At 38.2% G+C, this 21083-nt stretch overlaps 1 protein-coding gene, 1 long non-coding RNA gene and 1 other non-coding gene across 4 annotated transcripts in view; 2 read left to right on the plus strand and 1 right to left on the minus strand.

Moving 5' to 3' along the window:
* Positions 1-1763: 1763 nt before the first annotated feature.
* LOC106006145 lies at positions 1764-6561 on the minus strand. The gene is made up of 2 exons (XR_001180046.2): positions 6316-6561; positions 1764-3770 (listed from the first exon to the last, which is right to left on the minus strand). It is a non-coding gene; the product is annotated as an uncharacterized LOC106006145 (long non-coding RNA).
* GTF2A1 (general transcription factor IIA subunit 1) overlaps positions 4859-21083 on the plus strand; it is a 43617-nt gene continuing 27392 nt past the window's right edge. The window contains exons 1-4 of one of the 2 annotated variants that reach the window (XM_004739123.3): positions 4859-5353; positions 9170-9271; positions 17471-17675; positions 19456-19520. In XM_004739123.3, coding sequence (XP_004739180.1) covers positions 5324-5353; positions 9170-9271; positions 17471-17675; positions 19456-19520 — 402 coding nt within the window. In that variant the 5' untranslated portion in view covers positions 4859-5323. Of the gene's footprint in view, positions 5354-5678; positions 5841-9169; positions 9272-17470; positions 17676-19455; positions 19521-21083 lie in introns of those variants that run through there. The other variant, XM_045071687.1, reaches the window with a different exon arrangement.
* LOC123390585 lies at positions 18714-18857 on the plus strand. The gene has a single exon (XR_006605132.1). It is a non-coding gene; the product is annotated as a small nucleolar RNA SNORA79 (small nucleolar RNA).

Below are 21083 nucleotides of genomic sequence, written 5' to 3' on the forward strand. Positions count from 1 at the left end.
TGTGTGTTATGAAATATATTATTAGGTTTATTTCCTTCATTTTATTTTAGTTTTGAGACCAATTATAATTAATCTTATCTTATAAATAAGTTTTATTTTCATTTTGTAATTAAGTGAATAGGTTTCCAGAGTAAAATATAAAGAACATATTTAAATAAGCCTAGTTTCTATACCTGCTCTCATCATAATATTTTCTACTTGTCCTTATAGGTAACTTTCCTTTAAAAATTTTTGGTTTATCTTTCCTTTTTTTTTTTTAATTTAAGCAAGTGTATGTACACATATTTTTATAGTCTTTCTTTTCTTAAATGGTAGCATACAAGGAACACTTATCTCTATTTGCTTTTCTCACTTAACATTGTATTCTGTCCATAGTGGTATATAGAGATATTCCTCATTCCTTCTTACAGCTGTATAGTATTTCACTGTGTGCAAGTACCATAGTTTATTCAACCAATCTTCTTATATGGACATATCAGGGTGTTTCCTTTCTTTTGGTGTTACAAGCAGCCCTATACTGAATAGGTCTGGGCATATACCTTTTCATATTTTTGCTACTATATCTGTGGGATAGAGTCCTAGAATTGGCATTGCTGGGTCAATAAACAAATTCAAAAGTAATTTTGCTAGGTATAATTGTACACATGTAACCAAGCAACCTAATGAATTCCAATGATACTGGAATTCCTTATATCCAGTGGGATATATCCTTATATCTAAATTGTATCCAATGATCATGAATTCCTTAAGCCTTTAGCTTAAAGCTAAAGGCTTAAAGAATTCTTTTTTTTTTTCCCCCCAGATTTATTTGAGAGTGAGAGAGAGCACGCGTGAGCAGGGGTTGGGCTAGGGGGTAGAGGGAAAAGGAGAAGCAGACTCCCTGCTGAACGTGTTGCTCAGCATGGGGCTTGATCTAGGTACCCTGAGATCATGACCAGAGTCAGAGATCAAGAGTCAGAGACTTAATTGACTGAGACACCCAGGTGTCCCTTGGCTTATGGAATCTTATCTTACAACAGCATATATTACATTTACATACAAAACTTATTCTGTATACTCACCACTTAAGTTATCAAGATTTAGCCAAACTTCTCTGGATAAATTAATCATCAACCATAGGAGTGTTCTATAAAGTGTGTTAAAAAGAACATCCCCTTTTGATGTTGTTGACGTAACTTACCGTTAATAATAAAAACGTCCATCCAATACTTACCAAAGCACTTTCTAGTACCTTTGATCTTACCAACAATCCATAGGTGGTGGTTACTATTTCATCTTATCAAGCACAGAGAAGTTTAGTTACTGCAGAACGTCTCACAGTAAAGTAATGGCACTGTCAAACATGATTGCACAGACTCTGCACTAAGTTATTTTTGCTAAGCCACCACTAACTGCCTTATATTTCCATATACAAGAAATAATTGCAAGTAAGTTGCTGTTTTAAGACATGAAGCAGCAATTTTATTTTATTTTTTTTTTTTTTTTTTTTTAAATATTTTATTTATCTATTTGAGAGAGAGACAGTGAGAGAGAGCATGAGTGAGGAGAAGGTCAGAGAGAGAAGCAGACTCCCCATGGAGCTGGGAGCCCGATGCGGGACTCGATCCCAGGAATCCAGGATCATGACCTGAGCCGAAGGCAGTCGTCCAACCAACTGAGCCACCCAGGCGTCCCATGCAGCAATTTTAAACTGTAAGCGAAAAGGAAGAGAATAGTGAAAAAAATAATTTAAAAAATCTCCTCATATGTATAAAGTCATTGGTGTGGCTAGTTATTTCTTTTTATACACTGCATTATACATCAGTGCATATGGAAATCAACAGGTGTTTTTTGTTTTGCTTTTATAAAGACCTAAAAATATATGAATTCTGAATATATTTCTTTTTGTTAGTTCTGAAATACATCAGTGCTTTTAATATATTGAATGAATGCTATAACTATGCACTATACAATAGGGACTTTCACTAGGATTGGTAGACTTGAATTACAAGATCTTCCCTCTTCACTTCAGTGTTCTCCCAAAGTGCCCAATACTACTAGGGCTGCATGCTTCCTAAAGACACCAGATAATTACCCCTTTATTGATCCATCTATCTATCTATCTATCTATCTATCTATCTATTATTTAAGAACATGGAAACTGAAGGTAAGTTACATAATGAGATTTTAGTTCAAGCTAATTTCCATGAGCAGTCTTTTTAGATTTTTTTTTTTTCTCTCTTGGCATTGTTGCTAAAATAGTCATTTGCAGAGCAGAACATTTTACTGTTTGGACATATAAGGTTTGGTGTCATTTTGTTTATGGTATATTAAAATTTAAGCACTAAATTTTTCCATTGCTTCTTTTGTTTAGCAATTATTCAGTGTTTAGGCAGAATATTAACATTAAAAGGAAGAAGTAACTTGCTATCGTACAGTACAAATCACTTTGAAGTAAAAAAAATAAATAAAAGATGCATTACAAAGAAAGAGAGCACTATAAGTATCTATCTGTTTAAGTATATGGCTGTTACAAAGTATGAGTTTGTAAACTGAATATGCAGTAAAATGATTCATGATTCATACATGGTACAAGGAACAGCTAAAATTAGAAAAGTTATTCAAGCTACCCTTCCCCAAGAAAAAGTTCAGATAAAAACAATTTACATATAATGCTAAATCTAGTCTTACATGGGAGGAGCTTTCTATTCACAGATTTCCAGTTTTGTGAATTAAACAGCTGTAGTCTCCAAATTATCCAGACCCACTATTTTGGTGCAAGATCAGGTAATGTCTCTTTCTGTAACTAAGGTGGCTGGCCCACATATGTAGTGATTGAAGGCATATTACAACATATTACAACTAAATGAGGAACGGAAAACTAAATTGGAATGGAATCCAGGCACAATGAAAAGAGAAGGGAAGAGATCTGGTTTAATATTAGTTAAGTGCTTCAGCACTGTTGCAATTTAAAGTATGTACAAACAGAGGCCATCTCAGAACCTCTTAGAAGTAGGAAGATCTTAAGGAGTCCAGGACGGGGTTTTCTGTCTTTTTAATCCAGTAACTGTATTTTGTTACCAGGTTCAATCAGAGCAAAATGGTGACTAATCCCATTGGAATAAGTCTGTGGAGAATAAATCTCATACATTCAAACCCATGTTTTGTATGCAGTGGTCTTTATCTTAACTGATGGCAAAACATTTTATCATTTAGTTAAGACTATCAAGTGGTGAGAGAAGAAAATGACGTGGAAGGTGAGTGATTCCAAGTGCAAATAGTTGGTAGTATGCATACATAAAGAGGTAAAAAGAAGTCCTAATTAGTGATGAAATTTACCAGTAGTGGTACTGTTTAGTACAACTTTTCCGGCTAATGGTCACCTGAATATTAAAAGAATTACAAAAGGTGATAGAATCCAATTTTTATGTATCAAGAACACTAAGATTTTCTAGGACGGCTTTTTAAGTGCCTTCACTCAGGAAGCTGTGCAGGGAACTGAAATGCAACTCATTTAAGGCAGGTGGTGTTAAAAGAAATCTCAAAATTGATATTCTCTATGCCCATCACAAGCATACCCACAACTTCCCATTTTTTGAGTCTTAACGGCCTCTGCTTTCTCTAATTTCTTCCTTCAGGTCCTGGCAGGTTGCATCTTTTTCCTCTCTCTGGTACGTTGTCTTTGATATTTTTCAAAAATGCTCTCAGCTGCATCCAACTTCATTTCGTTTTGCTTTATGAGGATAAACTCCCTCACTTGTCCAGACTACATTCCATGTTTCTCAAAATTCCTAGGGACAAGAGAATTAGGTACTGTGAGTTCTACCTTCTAAACAGAGCATTCTCTGTTCCGCGTGAAATGTTGCCATAAAGGCGGGATTTGCCCGAGTAGAGCAGGTCAAACGCCTTCTGATTTATACTTCAAGACATGGACTTTTTTTGCCCGCTCTCTCGCAGCGAGAGGCCACGAGAGTTGGTGGGTCAAGGGGAAGTATTTCAGATGTTAGTCAATACACGCAGGACATATGGTTACAGAATTTTGGCAGTATTAAAAAGAGGTGGTGGTGGGGGAGAACGTTACGTGCTGTCATAATCCGGTAGCTCGTATTTTGCTTCGTTTCGTTTTGTTTGGTATTCCCACCACCGTTGTAAGTCACTTAAAGTACTAGTAGGCTAGTAGATGGCCGAAACTTGGGAAACTTGAGCCCAAAGACTTTTAGCTGTACTGGGGAGACAACTCAGCCAGTTCAGGGGGTTACTAATCCTGAAATGTGTTAACAGTGGGCCCAAATCAGATTTCTTCCCCTTCAGGAAGACGCACACAATTTTGCTGGGGAAAGGCCCACCCTTCAGGAGACGAACGGAAGCCTCAGAGCTTGGAATCACTAACTCAAGCCCTGAGATGACTCCGCATTTAAAACTCTGCCCGGAGTCCGAGCACTCCCGGGGCCGGAAGCGGGAACACGTGACAGGTCCTCTGCAGCCATTGCTAGCGAGGCAGGAGCCACCACCCCTTCCATATTTCCTAGCTTCTCCAGCTCAGGGAGATGCAGAAACACCTGACAAGAGTCGGTCCCAGGTAACTCTGGACTCCAGGGTCACCAGAACTCACGTCTTCTCCAGCAGTGCTTTGCAAGTCCCTCACCCTAAAAGAGCTGTGGAACACTTCCGCCTGGCTGGCAACCACGTGATCACGCGAGACTTGGGGAGTCGGCAAGCGGACAGAACTACTCCAGTTCCCTGGCTCCGCCCGCCCAGCACCCTCCACGGCGCGTGACGACGCGGCCCACGGCGGCCTCCGCCCCGGCGCGCCTGCGCAGGCGGCTCTCGCGGTGTCTCGCGCTCAACCCCGCCCACCTCTGCCCCCGCCCTTTCCGCCCCTCCCTCCCCCTCCGCCCTGTCTCTCGGCGGCAGCGGCGGCGGCGGCGGCTCGCGCAGCTCGTTGGCTCACTATATAAAGGGGAGAAGCGGGCGGACCGGACGGCTGGAGCTGCAGCCGGTGGCGGCAGCGGCGGCGCGGGGAGCGGCGACCGGTGGTGGTTTCCCTCCTTGGCGCGGGGTGGGGAGCGGGCAACGCCCCCTGGACCCCAAAAGGGTCGTGGCTTTTTTTTTTAAGGGCGATTCTCGAGGTTTTTAGCTCTGGGAGGACTGCCCCCCTCCTCCTCCTCCTCTCACCGCTCCCCTCTACTCTTTCAGGATTCGATTTTGTTTGAAATTTTTACCCCCAATCTTGCGGTGGCTTGGGCCACCCTCCGGGTGTTTTGGTTTTCTTTTTTCTTTTTTGGTTTTGTTTTTATCTTGTTTTCTCGGGCTTGCCCCCCTCTTGTTTGTGTTGTGTGTGGAAATGGCGAACTCGGCAAATACAAACACCGTGGTAAGGACGTGGTTTGGTGGCCGGCGGGGGCTTCGTCCAGGCGGCAGCAACGGCCGGAACGGGCGGGGGCGGGGACGGCGGCGACTCCCGGCCTCTACTCTCCTCAGCCGCCCGCGCGGCCGCCGCCGCCGCCGCTTCCCGCCTCGGGCGGAGCGGGCCGGGGCGGCGGGCGCGGGGGGGCGCCTCGGGCTCGCGGCGGCGGCGACGGCGGCGGCGGGAGGGCGGGGGCGCCGGCTGGGCCTGGGGCCGCCGCGGGGCGGTCCGGGCCGCAGAGGCCGTTGGGCCGGGGCGAGCGCGCGGCCCGGGTCCCAGACCCCGGTCGCCGGGTGGGAGGGTGGGCGGGAAGCCGCCGCTTCCCCCACCCTGAAGCGGGCCGGGTCGCGCCGGCTCGAGAAGGGCACCCTGAGCAGCCTCAAAACAAAAACCGCGCCTGGGGAATTAGGCAAGTCCCCAAGACCCGCTGTGGTCCACTTCAATGCAGTGGAAGGTGAACGGCTACTTTGGGGGTCACTTGGGGTGTTTCTGGCGGTTGTGCTTAGGGAGCCTTCACTGGGGCCATTTTATATTTCTTAAAAAAAAAAAAAAAAAAAAAAAAAAAAAAGGACTAAGGTTGAAAAGCACTTATCTCGGTTCCTTCCGAATCGGTAAAATGGCGAAGGGGAAGCAAAACCCCCATCGTATCTTCCACTAGCAAAAGCACCAAAGCAACAAAAAAAAAAGCTTACAGTGGTCAAAGTGCCCCTGCTTTCGCCTTGAAATTTGCCTACTTCTCCCCATTAGTCCCTTTTTGGTTACTTGCGATCACGTAGGTTTGCAAAAAGCAGTCACATAAATAACCTTGTCAGTCACCAACGCAATGTGATCACTAGTCCACCCCACTCTTATTTTTGTTCTGACAATAAAACACGTTTTTGCCCGGTCCCAAACGCCGCGGATAAGCCCGCGGCCGCCCGACTCCGTACCGTTGGCGACTCGGGTCGATCCATCATGGCTGCGGCCGCTTACCCTGCTTTTCAGTCCCTGAGCCTTGTGGTCCTCCTCCCTTTGGCTGCCCTGTTTATATAGAGCCATTGCCGCTCTCTAATATAGACTCTGCCAGGATGGGAAGGTGCTTTTCAGGCCTACGTCACCGCCTCTCCATTTAAACACTAGATCCGGCTTTAAATAGTGAGAGCTGCTGAGAGCGGGGCTGGGAGGTGCGTGCTCCCGAGGCGAGAGGCAGGAGTGTGCAGAGCTCAGTTTATTTCTAGGTCCTCTGCTTGCCCTGTAATTTCGCACCCGACAGGGCCGCTTTCAGCGTCCCAAGTTGGTGGTGGTGGTTGTGAAGCAGCAGTTAGGGTTTCTTGTTTTTGTTAGGGGAAAATAAAATTGCTGGCCCTTCTTTTTATTTTTGCTTTTAAACAGAACTGTAGCTCAGATGTCTAATCGTTTTTGTATTGGAAAATGCGTTATTGTCGGGAATTAAAAAAAAAATGCTTCCTACATTAACTGTGAGCTGCAGGGTACTTGACTTTTGGTAGTGTTCTGTTCTTCAAGTATTCAGAAAATATGTTAAAAGTAAAGCTTCTAATACGTCTTTTTTCTGTAATAAATGTTGGAGACACAAAGCTTTTTGAAGAAATATTCAAGTGTTTAAAGCCTCAGCATAGGACCTTATCTCTATAGTACACTTATGTACAGACGAATTGTGAGTAATGAGAGTGAGGAGGCGTAGTGCAAACTGGATCTTAAAAAAATTAAAATTGTAAGTTGGCAGTTTATTTCATTGGATATTAATATTCTAGATGGATGTTAATCTGATTTATTTTCCAGTGTTCCCTCAGGGAACTAACACTTTTGAAAGGAACCTTCTAAATAGTCATTAGATAGTGACAGTCATGTTTCTTTAATTTACCAGTTTGGAATGTCTGTGTTTTGAAAACCAGGACAAACCTAAAATAGTTCTTATTTTGTAAAAGGCAAAAACTTTGGCTCAAGTAAGGTTTAGTATTTTAAATAATAACTTGGAAATTGCTTATTTCAGATAGTCCCTACATCCCCCCATTCATCAGTATTATGGGGGCTTATCAACTTCGGAAGAATTCTGCTAAATTGTTCTTTGTGTGTGTATGTCATGAAGAATACACATTTCCCTTTATAGTGCTTTTATGAATCCGCTAAATGGTGAAGTTGTGACTTAACTAAGGTGCATAAGCAAAATCCTAAAACAAGATAAATTCATTAAGTAGGGAGTGCCAGAGGGAAGCAAGTTTTGTACCTGTAAATCTCTGGATCTCCAAGCTGCAGATTTTTAGGAGTGATTGACTTCATAAAACGCCAACTGTCCAGATTCATAGTAATAAATTTAAAATTATACCGTCACCTTAATAGTGGTTTAAGGATCATTATTGGCTTAAAAAAGCCACTTTTTAAATGTTATTTTTGTAATTCAGTGGTTAAATCTGCATAGATAAAGTGATACCTATAGTCAGTGACAATTTCCTTATATATACAATCAGAATGTTAAAATTGAGATCCTATAGAGTTCCACATTTGCACATGAATAACTTAATAGTTTACAGAGGTTAATTTGGTAAAGTAGGTTAGTGTGTGGAATAGCAAAGGTCAGAACCCAGGTATATGAATTGTTTTTCTGGTTGTGATGAAAAGGAATAGATTTTAATGGTTGAGGTAAGTTATGCAGAGGAACTCGTTATTTGTAGTTTTGGCAGTGCAAGAAATGCATTTTCTTAGATGGTTCTCCTGTGATAACAATGTTTCTGAAAGAGATGCTAGTGAAGCATTTCTGTTTGAGGTTTGGTTATGAGAGCAAACCCTTGGTATTATTGGGGAACCAGTAATTCTTACTTTAAGCAGGTTATAAAACACAAATAATAACAAACATTAAAAGAAAAAGGATGATAACCTTAATTGTGTGAGATAATGGTTAGGATTTATAACAAGATAGCACTAGTTCTATCATACTGACATGCAAGCTTCTTGCCTAACATGTTAAAAATAGGATGTGGGTTGAGCAGATTATTGTCCGTTACATTTTGATTTTTAAAAAATACTTTATACTTTTGAAAGTGCTTTCACATTTTTTCTCCTTTTATTCTTCTGGCAACCTTTAGAACAATCTTCTCCTCCAACCCTTCCTAAATAATACCAACAATAGTAGTAATAATAATAATTAGAAAAGTAAACGTTGAGGCTGTCCATGATTCTGTTTCATAGCATCATCTGGGCAGTTGTTAAAGGAAAGAAATCCTGGGAAAGAGGTCAGTGTTCCTTGTTCATCTGGGCCTTTGATTCCTGTTATTGTGGGTATATGAACAATTTCATGGTTTAAAGGCACAGACTGGTTAACAGAAAATAGAAATTACGTGATTTTTAAATTAGGTTGTAGATACTATCAGGCAAATGACTGCAGGACATAAGGTTGTCCAGTTTAAGTCTTAGTGAGGAGGTTGTGAGATCTAACAGGGGTCAAACAAAGGGAAGAATAATAGGAACCAGACATAAGCAACCCATAAGGCTATTTATTGGGTCATATTAGATGTTTTAATTATAACAACATAGGAAGTTATAACTGGAAATTGTGTGGACCTTGTATGCATAAGGACTTCTGTATTTGAATTGTATTAGTCTTTGAGACTTCTTTTAAAATATGCAGTCGTAAAATAATCCATTTTAATTGAAGCAAATCGTGTTTGTTAGGATGACCGTATCTTAAGTGATAGCTTCTAAAATAAATTGTGTTTAGTTGGAAAAATGACTGTTTGTTTGTAATATGTGAAAAATGATTTTTTCAAGTTTTTTATTTTTCCTTTGAAGCCTAAATTGTACAGATCTGTGATTGAAGATGTTATTAATGATGTAAGAGACATCTTTTTGGATGATGGAGTTGATGAACAAGTTCTGATGGAACTAAAAACCGTGAGTTTGCCTCTTTTTGTTATTTTTAATAGTCATGCCTTTTTTTCTCCCCCCCTTAAAATCCTCTCTTCAGCTAGGGACTGATCCATAATTTTTCCATGGGGTGAACATTCAACTTTGCTGCAGGAGGCAGTGTGTGGATGGGTGAAGGATGCTAGTTTTAGATTGCTCTACCATCCATCCTTCCTCTGCTCCTAGGCACACTGTTTGTATTTCAGTTCCATTATGTGTGATACAAGAATTGGTCAGACTTGCCTTATAGGTTTGTTTTGAGGATTAAATACAATAACCATATAAAGTGCTTATTAAGCACAGTGCCTGGCAATAGCATTCACTATTATTAATGGACCATTAACATTGCATATTTATGGTCTAATTATTTAACATATGTACAGTTTTTGATTTTTGTTTTGTTTGTTTGTTTGTTTTTACTTTTTTAATGATCTTTAATGTACCTATATTTTAAAAAGTATTTATGGGGGTGCCTGGGCGGCTCATCATTAAGCCTCTGCCTGCAGCTCAGGTCATGATCTCAGGGTCCTGGGATCAAGCCCTACATCGGGTTCTCTGCTCGGTAGGGAGTCTCCTTCCCTCTCTTTCTCTGCTTGTCTCTGCCTACTTGTGATCTCTCTGTCAAGTAAATAAATAAAATCACAAGTATTTATGTTGTGGAGATTAAGTAAGTGCTTTGATAAAATAGTTTTGTGTTCTTAAGTGTTTTTTTTTTTTAAATGTAGGCCAAATACTAGGTTTATGATATATTTTACACTGGGTGTTGGTTTTCTATCTCTTGAATTTCTTTGGACTTACGCAATGGTAATTAGATATTTTTATTTAACATTTGTGTTTCCTTGTTGTTGTAATAACTCATGAAATCATTGAATATTTTGCTTTATTGCTCAGAACAGTAGTTTTCAAAATAAGGTCTGTGAAATCCTAAGGTTTCCCCACAGATTCTTTCAGGAGGTGAGGTTGGCCAAATGTCCATCTGAATAATGACAGATGAGTAAATAATAAAAATAATAAATAATAATAATAATAATAGTAAATAATAAAACATGAGTTTGTCATGTTTTCGGTAAAAGTTGTGTTCCATGAAAAGTGGCCAATTAAACTTGCTACTCAACTGCACAAGTACTTTTCTTTGAGGTAACTCTTCATATGCACAGTGCTTTATGTATGCTTCCCTTTTTGATGCAGTGAATATTTAAAAAGATGTGTACTGGGGTGCCCGAGTGGCTCAGTGGGTTAAGCCTCTGCCTTCTGCTCACTCAGGTCATGGTCTCAGGGTCCTGGGATCAAACTTTGCATCCTGCTCTCTGCTCAGCGGAAAGCCTGTTTCTCCCTCTCTCTCTGCCTGCCTCTCTGCCTACTTGGGATTTCTCTCTGTCAAATAAATAAAATCTCAAAAAAAAAAAAAAAGATGTGTACTGAAGAATCAAGATGAGATCATTGTTAATGTTAAGAAATCAGAATATTTGATACCTTTAATGAAATGTGTTAATATTTGAAATATCACATAATTCACTGAATTTACATTTTCCAAATGACCAATGCATGATGTTGCAAAATCCCTTGTTCAAAGTGAAAGATAAATTAATGGATTTTAATCTAAGAGTACAAAAAGTTCATTGGTGTGTGGTTTCAGATTTTACATTGTAGCTACCTTTTAAGAAACATCACCATTCCAACTGTGTGGGAAGACAGATTTTCTTGATATATTCAACCAAAACAATAAGATGGTTGTAGAAGCAGATAGGAGAACCCAGCTATTTTTCCTTTAAACTATTTGTCAGTAAATTTGATTTGGTTATTTTTGTTAAAAATGTGTTATTTATGTTAACATGCGATGGATACATTGCTGTTTTTAAATGAATTTGTAAACAAAATACCCAACTTAGTTACAATTTCATAAAAGCTCTTTGAGGTCTTTAGTAATTTTTGATAGCAGTGAAGGATCCTGAGACTAAAAAGTTTTAGAACTGCTGGCTTAAAAATTGGGTATTGATATTCTTGAGGACTACGTACAAATCAGTAATCATAGTCAGTGTTAAGAACTTTATTATTTATCTATTCAGTGGCAGTGTGGAGGCTGCAGCTTAGGAACTTACCTTAAATAAAGTAAACCTCAGCTTTATTACGGTCATGAAATATTAGAGTGTTTAGGCATCTGGGGGTAGCTTCTGTGGAGTTTTTAACAAGAATCTGCCTGTGCAAGGAAGGAAACACGTAGATTTAAGTGAGATGAGGAAATTTGTATTTACCTTGAGACAAATGTGATGGTTCATGAAATGTGATGGTGTGATTAAAAGTGAAGAGTAGGCATCCTAAAATACAAGCAAAAGAATGCCAACTCTTGAGGCATAAGATGGAAGAATCGCAATATATACTGCTTAAGTAGCATAAAGTGTCTCAGGATATGAATGAGAGAGTAAGATCCCTTTGTGTTATGTGGAGCTACTTTGCAGTTTATCTTACGCTCATATAATGGTTTTCCTTGAGGTACTTTGACCTTATTTAGAAGATACAGTATATATATATATATATTTTTTTTTTTTAATTTGACAGAGATCACAAGTAGGCAGAGGCAGGCAGAGAGAGAGGAGGAAACAGGCTCCCTGCTGAGCAGAGAGCCTGATGTGGGGCTCCATCCCAGGACCCTGAGATCATGACCTGAGCTGAAGGCAGAGGCTTTAACCCACTGAGCCACCCAGGCACCCCAAGATACAACATTTTTAAAGATTTTTATTTATTTATTTGACAGAGATCACAAGTAGGCGGAGAGGCAGGTAGAGAAAGGGGGGGGAAGCAGGCTCCCCGCTGAGCAAAGAGCCCGATGCAGGGCTTGATCCCTGGACCCTGAGACCATGACCTGAGCTGAAGGCAGAGGCTTTAGGTGCCCCGATATAACATTTTTAAATGTAGAAAATCAGCCCCAAATTCTTTAATCCACTCTAAATCAAATTGGTAGTCAATCCAGGTTGTTGGTTATCTATTCTTGCTTTTCACAAACTGTGGGGAGTTTATTTTTTCTACTGGTCCCACTAGCATCAAAGCATTATCCAAAGAGAATGAGCTGTCTTTGAGATTAAATAGATCTCACTCTATTTTTATTACACTTGATTTTTCAAATATATGTGTAATAGATAAATAATGTATGTAATATATGAATATTATGTATGTGTTATACATTGTTTGATGTATAATGACAAAAATTGTGAATTATTCGACTTTGAATCCCTAGTCTCTAGCACAGTGCCTCGCATATGTGGTTGGTATTCAGTAAGTATTTAATTAAGTTAGTTAATAACAAACATGGTTCCAGAACCTAACAGAACAAAGTATTTTAATATTTTTGCTGTTTTTCAGATGGGGCATACTCTTCTATTGTGGGTTGTAACTGTGTTTGAAAATACACTGTTACACTAAATGGAATTTATGTTATTTTAATTCTCTTTACTGAATTTCTTCAAGATCTCAGAATTTCCAGAATATGCCCTATCTGTGGTGATAAATGGTCCGTATCTGTACTCTCCAGTATGGTAGCCACTAGTGACATGTGGCTATTAAGCACTTGAAATGTAATTAATGGAACTGAAGAACTAAATTTTTAATTATAATTAATTGCAATTTAAATCACCATGTATTAAAAAGTAAAAATAAATAAATCACTATGTGTGGCCGCTAGATACTGTATTATATTCTACAGGTTTAGACATCTTGCTAATAAAAACTAACATTGCTTTTATGTTTTATTATTCACAGAGAACTTTGTCTAGTTCTAACCCCTTCCTCCCCGTTTTTTGGCTGTGTCACAGACTCTTATCAAAAACTTCACCACTGCTGAAGGATACAGTGGTGAATTAGATGACGAATTAAGATGAGTAAGGACTGTGCATGTAATTTGAAGTCTAACTAGATAATGCTGGAAGAGAGGTGATTAAAAAAGTCACAGAGGTTATCTCTTGAAACACTTTGGACCTACTTGAATGTATAAACTATGGGAGATAGAAAAAACACCTAAAACATAGTCTTGATATTCTTTAATTTGTATTTGAATGTAAATTGTGTTTTGGGTTAGTGAGTGATTATGGGTGGGAATGACAGTCTACAAATCCTGTTTAAAGTGAATGATAAAGTCATCCTCATTTCCACACTGTCAGACCTACCCATATCTAAATAGCAAGTACATATAAAACTTGGCCTCTCTTCTCAATGAAATAAAGTGAGAATAATTTCCTCAGTTGGAGACAAATCTGAAACTCAGTTTATTGGTCTCTAGATCAGGTTTCTCAGCCTTGACATTACTGTCATTTGTTAATTCTTTGTTGCAGAGAGCTGTTCTGATCATTGTAGAATGTTAACAGCATACCTGGCCTCTGCCTACTAAATGCCCGTAGTACTGCTCATTTCTGACAACTAAAAATTTCTCTCTGCATTGCCAAATGTCCCTGGGGGGCAAAACCACCTCTGATTGAGAACCACTCTTCTAAATATACTCAAGTTGTATATAAATACTTGGGCCATAACTTGAACAATAATTTATTATTCTCTACTTCATTTTCCTTGGGGGGATCTCCATACCCCAACCTCATTTCATGGGAGCCCAGAAATGCAGTTTTCTTGTATTTATTCAGGAACTAGATGTTTTGTGGAAGTAGAATCCTTCAAATTTCTAGCCTGGCAAACTGCCAGGAAACCATAGATTTAATCACAAACTTATAGGTCAAAAAACAGATTCAGAAGGAATATGCTTTGATAAGATTATTTAGCAAATAGTACAGACTTTAATGAAGGCCTTTTGTCTTCAGATGACATGTATAATACTTACCAGGGAAAAGGAAGGTACCAGAGTTGTGACTGGACCTGCTGTGATAGCAGCAATATAGTGTAGAGATTAAAACTTGGACCAGAGCTAGGATTAGGATGTGGCAAGCAAGGGGTCTAGGGTGTAGAATTTAAAGGACACTTAGTCTTCACTCTCAGGGTCCAGGTTCTGTGACTGGGGAATACTGGAATCAGACTGCCTGGATTATATACCACTTTGCCTGCTGTTGGTTGGTGGTCTTGGATAAATTATCTAACTTATTGTTCTTCTGTTTTTGTTGTTGTTGTTGTTGTTGTTTTTCTGTAAAAAGGAGATAGTAACAATGTCTGTGTTACAGGATTTTGTAAAAATGAGTCTATGTGTAAAGTTACTTGGAAAGTGCAGGGAGCCTGCTTCCTCCCCTCTCTCTCTGCCTACTTGTGATCTCTGTCTGTCAAATAAATAAATAAAATCTTTTAAAAAAATAAATAGGTGATATTTGAATAGTAGAGTATTTTGATAAGTACAATTAAAATCATAAAAAATTGGATAAAAACAATAATTAGTTTGAACTTTATATTATTTGATATTAAAGTTTAATGCTAAATATACAGTATTGTATTTGTATTTTTCATGTTACCTGGGACAGTATTTGGTACTTGGTAAATGTGAATTCTCAGTGGCCTACTCCAACACCCCTTTTTCCTCTGCTCCCTACCCACCTGCAGCAGTTGGAAATGTGTGGGGCCATGTTTGCTTGTCTTAATGTCTAGTGGGCACCTTTGGCATTTAGTCGGCTACAGCCCAGAATGGATTTTTGGGGTTTTTTTGGGGTAGGGGTATACTTCCTGTGGCACTACCTGTACAATAAAAATTGTCTTGGCCAAGATGTCAGTAGCATCTGTACATTAGCTAGAAACAACAGTTTGTTTGCCCGTCTCTTCTTTGAAATTAAATCTAAATGTCTGATAAGCTCTTAGTCATTCTGTTGCCTCCTGAATAAGACAGTCTCTGCCTTGAAGGAGTTCATACTTCAGTAGAGAAGGTAGACTTGGTGTGAAAAGTATGATAGAGGGGTGCCTGGGTGGCCCAGTGGGTTAAAGCCTCTGCCTTCAGCTCTGGTCTTGATCCCAGAGTCCTGAGATCGAGCCCTGTGTTCTTTGCTCAGTGGGAAGCCTGCTTCCTCCTCTCTCTCTGCCTGCCTCTCTGCCTACTTGTGATGTCTCTCTGTCAAATAAATAAATAAAATCTTTAAAAAAATATTTCTAGAATTTGGAGGCAGTGAGTGATTTCTTTCGAGGCTATGTGACTTTGACATATCCATTGTTTAGGGAATCATGAGGGAAGACTGCTAGGCAGAAGGAATGGTTTAGTAAGATTTAGACATGAGATAGGTATGCTATATTCAGGGAACTTAAAGTACGTTGACACTGTTAGGAAGGTAGAATGCGAGTCATAGTAACAGTTACAGAGGTAACATAATTCTGTATTAAGGAGCTTAATCTTCAAAGTGAGAAAGATTCTCTGGGCTGCTAGTTAAAATGCAGATTTTTGGACTGCTGTTGCAGAGAGTCTGACCTGATAGAGGCACAGTTTGACATTTTCTTTTTAATTCAATTACTTATACTAAAAAAGAAAAAAGAAATTAAATTGACTTTTAACAACCCACTAATGGATTGCAATATGCACTTTGAAAAGCATTGGTTTAGACTTTAACAGCATGCATTAAAGTGACCTGGACAGGTTATTAAAACAGATTTTTGGCTCCATCCCCAGAGTTGCTGAGTCAGTAGGTCTGGCGTGGGGCCTGAGAATTAGTATGCCTAACAAGTTCTCAGGTGATGCTGATGACAGTATTTTGAGGACCACTGATTTATAGAGGATAGATTGGAAGAGCAAGTTTTCACTAGATTGGTGGGCTCTGTGAGGGGAAGGATTTTGTCAGGCTTGTTCACTGTTTCAGTGCCTCTAATAGTGCCTAGTATATAGGAGATCTCAGTAATTATTTGTGGAATTTATGACGATATGGGGAGCTCAGTGGGCTAAGTCATTACACTTTATGGTAGTACTGGTGGGAGGAAAGGACTTGAACCAGGGCCATACTAGTAAGGACAGATTGGAACAGTGCTTTGGAAGGGATAGTGACAGTAATAGGTGTCCATTTTGTCTTGTGTGTTGTGCTAAATGCCTACTCTACAGAGATGAACCAGATACAACTTGAGCTCTCCGAAAGTAATTCTTTGTTACCCTAGGTAGAATTCTAGCTGTTTTTAATTTGAGATTTTTCATACACTTACAGTTTCTTGCTGGAAGTGATTTTAGAAGTAAATCAGCTTGTCCTCTTTTTAGATGAGGAAAATGCCCAAGAAAGGCAATTTGTCCACAAAACCGAATAGTGGCCGAACGAGGACCATGTTTCTGATTTCTAGTGTAATGCTCTATTACACAATTAATAGCACTAGCACTGTAATAATGAAAACTAACATTTATTGGTCACTGAGTTTATGCTAGATTCTGATAAACGTTTTACATAAATATGTTACTGAATCTTCACAACAACCAGTGGAGGGAGATACTGTTAGTATCTCTGTAGTCTTCAGGCAGATCTAAACAGTGAGCTTACTAAGGGGAATTGTTGCTTTGGGAGATTGACCTTTAGTTTACTTTTTTAGCAAGCCATTAGAGATATGCTGGAATTGTTATTAGCATGTAGCTACAAATACAGAATTTCTGGAACAGTTCGAAGTATTGGAAGATGTAAAAATCATTGTGAGTATGGTAAAAAGACCTTTTTGAAGGATCTCCTAGAAGTCTCAGGTGTGTTAGGCAGTATTCCAAGAGGATATCCTAGGGGAGAAAACAAAGTGTGTGTATGGGCTAGGTGTGTGTACAAAATGACTGAATTACTTTTTAAAAATATTACATTTACTTTTTTGAGACTATATGTGTCCTCAAGAGTGGGGGCTGGGAGGTGGGTCAAACTGTGCAGAGCTTACCGCCTAAATCAGAGTCAAATGCTTAACTGACTGAGCCACGCAGGTGCACCCCAAAATAACTAAATTAATTTCATTTTGTATATTTAAAAAATGGCTTATTTCTTTCTTGGGCAGTTTCTTATAAGGGTTGAGATTCTCCAGATTGAACACTTAAGTCTGTTAGAGAGGATCTGTGTTAGGGAAAAGTATGAAATAGTCATAAATATTTTCTTTCTTATTTTTGCCCGTATCTGATTTTTTTCCCATTATAATAGCTGTCCTAGGGTGAGAGGAGAAAATAAAGATTGAAAATGGGAGAATTTTATAAACAGACTAGTAAAATATATTTTGTCCATGTGGCTGGAGTTACCTTTACTAGCATTGACTTAGAATGTTTTTTACTTTTCTTTGCCTTAGTTGTGGGAGAATAAACTAATGCAGTCTAGGGCAGTAGATGGATTTCATTCAGAAGAGCAGCAGCTTTTATTGCAAGTTCAGCAGCAACATCAACCCCAGCAGCAGCAACATCACCACCACCACCACCATCAGCAAACTCAGCCACAGCAGACAGTACCTCAGCAAGCGCAGACCCAACAGGTCCTTATTCCTGCATCACAGCAAGGTGAGACTGGATGTATTTTTCAGCTTACAACTTGGAAATGAAATTTGTCATTTTCAGAGAAGAGAAATGTGGATTTTTTCTTTCTGTTGACTGAGGGGTTGTCTGTGTATGTGTATTTACATGGATTCTGTATTGTAGTAATAATAACCAATTGAGAGCCTAAGATGATGTAAGTGTATTAATATTTTATTAATATTAATATTTTCTTTTGAGAAGGCTACATAATGGTAGATTTCCTAAAATACATCAGATGGACAAAGATTTATTTACTGAGGATTTCATTATTTTATATGGTAAAATCGTTATCTACTTTCTTTATGAAATTGATTTATTATTTCAGAGACATTTGAGTTGGTTTTTATAAATATATCTTAAACACTGGGGGAGTTTTTAAGTGTGGCAGTCTGAGATTTCAATTCCCTAGTACTTTAAATGTAAAATGATGAAATTAGATTTCTTTTAAGTGAAGAGTGTATATACATATCTTAATTTATATTACTTGGTTTGAAGGTAAGAAAAATCAGGTATTTATAGAGTGTGTCCATAGTGCTTTGTAATGTGCCAGTGAATTTATAGATTTGTTTCATTGAAGCCTTATAAAAGGCTTTGTGAAGTAGCTCTTCCAACATTTCAGTGCTAAGGAAAATTTGGGCCCTGAGAAGGTTAGGAAGTTTGGCCTATAATATGTAGTAAGTATTTTCGGTCATGACACATAATGTATTCAGTTATAAAACTTAACCCTGAGATTATGACCTGAGCTGAAACTCAAATGTATTTTAGTTTTGTAAATCTTGTTACTGGAGAGGAGAATGAAGGTTAGTGAAAAGTTTTATTTTAAGATAATGGTTTAGTTACCCATTTGCCCCATTTGAGAGTATCTGAGAATATATAAGACTTCTAATGGATAGTGATATTTAGTAACTAATGTATGGTAGAAATGTCTGTTTGGATTGTTTTACTATTTATACCAAATAAGACTTTTAATATTTGGTTTTATTCTATTCCTGGATCAAATCATCTTATCCTTTTGATCCGTTTTGATGACTGTTCCTCCTATTGCCTTTAGGGCTGGCACTAGGATTTTAGGTCATCATAAATTAAAATTTGATTTTCTTCACTCAGAGAATATTAGGATAATGGGATTATCTGTTTATTCTCTGAAATTTGCGGAATCAAACACTTAGTTCCTTTTGTTCTTATGTAACATTGCCATTCTTTCTTTCTTATTTTTTTTTTTTTTTAACATTGTCATTATTTCTGATTTATATTTTTGAAAAAGTTGGTGGATGTAACTTAAAATTCTGGCAACTACCAGATGGGAGAAGAGGGCTATATAGATTAAAAGCAACTAGTTAATAGTTTTTTTGAGTTCATTCTTAATGGACTACTAACTCATTCTAACAGTAGTATCTTTATATCAATAAAACAGTATTGAGTTAGTAAGACAATTAAGTTGTGTTTGAAAATTTCCAGTTTAAGAATGCACAGAGCTGGATACGTGTAGGTATTAGGTATCTCACTACTTCATGTTCCCCAATTCCCTTGTATTCTTAGGTGTTGTTACTCAAATCTTTTTAATTGATGTTTTCAGTATAAGATGGGTATATCACAGCTGTTACTTGCTATAGAAATTTATAACATTCTGAGGTATCAAATGGGTGAATACATTTGAATGTAGGAAACAGGAAATAAGTTTTCAGCATTGTATAGTATTCTTTGGATTATGAAACAGCCTCATGTCACGGTTCCTTGTTTGTACTTGTACTTTTTTTTTTAATAGCTGCTGCACCACAAGTTATAGTTCCTGATTCTAAGCTGATACAACATATGAATGCATCAAACATGGTAAGACTCAGAACATAAGACTTTGTTTGGCTCTACTTATTCTAACTCAAAATTGTGATTATGCCCAGGTATGTTGTGTATTAACAACTTGAAGTTTATTCAAGACTTGAACAAAATAGCTGTTTTATTTGGTTTCCTAATTACTAGATTTAGCAGTAGATCTCAAGGTTAGTTTTGTATTTAGACGTAGATTTCATAAAATCATGCAGTTTTCTGTTGAAAATACCAAAAGAATGATGCTTTGTGAGAGCTATTTCATTCCAAGCTATTTTTGGAAAATGGGTTTAGGGGACCTACCAAACATAATATGCCAATTATAGTCCTGTTTCAGAAGACCCATTAATTACTAGAATTAAAACTTTAAAAATAAAAATGAACTGTTTGGATAGTTCAGGATAACTGTTTTTAAGATGAAACCTTTGAAAATTTTTGCTCTGATTTAACCATAGTATAGCATAATAAGATTTATTACAATGTGTATATCACTACTTTAAAATATATTTTAAACAGTTGAGTTTATTATGCATTAGTTTTTTGGTATTTCTAAGGGATATTCACTGAACAAACTAAATTTTCAAATTTCATTTAGGGCATGTGATATTTCCCATCGAATATAGTACCATATAAATAAAATGAGAAAAACTACTTCAGATTCTTAGAGAGTCTTTACCTATATGCTTAAAGTTTTTTTTTTAATAAGACATTAAAAAGAAGTCTTATTAGAATAGTTATTCCAGTGCATTCTCATAAATGGCTTTTTGTTCTTTTTACAATAAATAGAATGTAGATTTTATTTATTTATTTGTAAGAGAGAGAGTGAGAGTGAGCACAGGCAGACAGAGTGGAAGGCAGAGTCAGAGGGAGAAGCAGGCTCCCCGCGGAGCAAGGAGCCCGATGTGGGACTTGATCCCAGGACGCTGGGATCGTGACCTGAGCCGAAGGCAGCTGCTTAACCAACTGAGCCACCCAGGCATCCCAAGAATCACTTTTTAAAGAAAATCTTAGTCTAATGCTAGCAGTGAGATTTTTTTTTCAGATAGTTCTTTTTTTAAAATGAAAAAAGCAAAAATAGGTATTTTTCAAAAATTTATTGATTTGATAGTATGCTTGTGTGTACGTATGCGTGGAGGGGCAGCGCATTGGGAGGAGGTGAGAGGGAAAGAATGCAGAGAATGCAGAGCCTGATGCAGGGCTCCATTGATCTCACAACCCTGAGATCATGACCTGAGCCACCAAAAGTTGGATGCTTAACCAAATGCACCACCCAGGTGCCCTGAAAAAGCAGTATTTTAAAAAATCACTTCTGTTTGGTGAGTAATGAATAGTTAACTTCAGAGCTCATCTGTGATTGATAAGCAGATACGAAACAGGGCTCACCTACCAGACAGATGACTCCTTTTTAAATATACCAGCCTTACAAATTTATAGCTTGACAGAATTACAGATTTCTGCATGATAGTAGAAGTTGCAGTTTTTGCAAATTTCTGCATGATAGTAGAAGTTGCAGTTTTTAAATTCACAAAAGAATCAAGGATATCTGTTTGTCCTTCTAGTTCAAATTGC

The sequence above is a fragment of the Mustela putorius genome, unplaced genomic scaffold (assembly GCF_011764305.1).
Source record: "Mustela putorius furo isolate JIRA1106 unplaced genomic scaffold, ASM1176430v1.1 tig00000129_pilon_pilon_pilon, whole genome shotgun sequence".
Classification (NCBI taxonomy): Eukaryota; Metazoa; Chordata; class Mammalia; order Carnivora; family Mustelidae; genus Mustela; species Mustela putorius.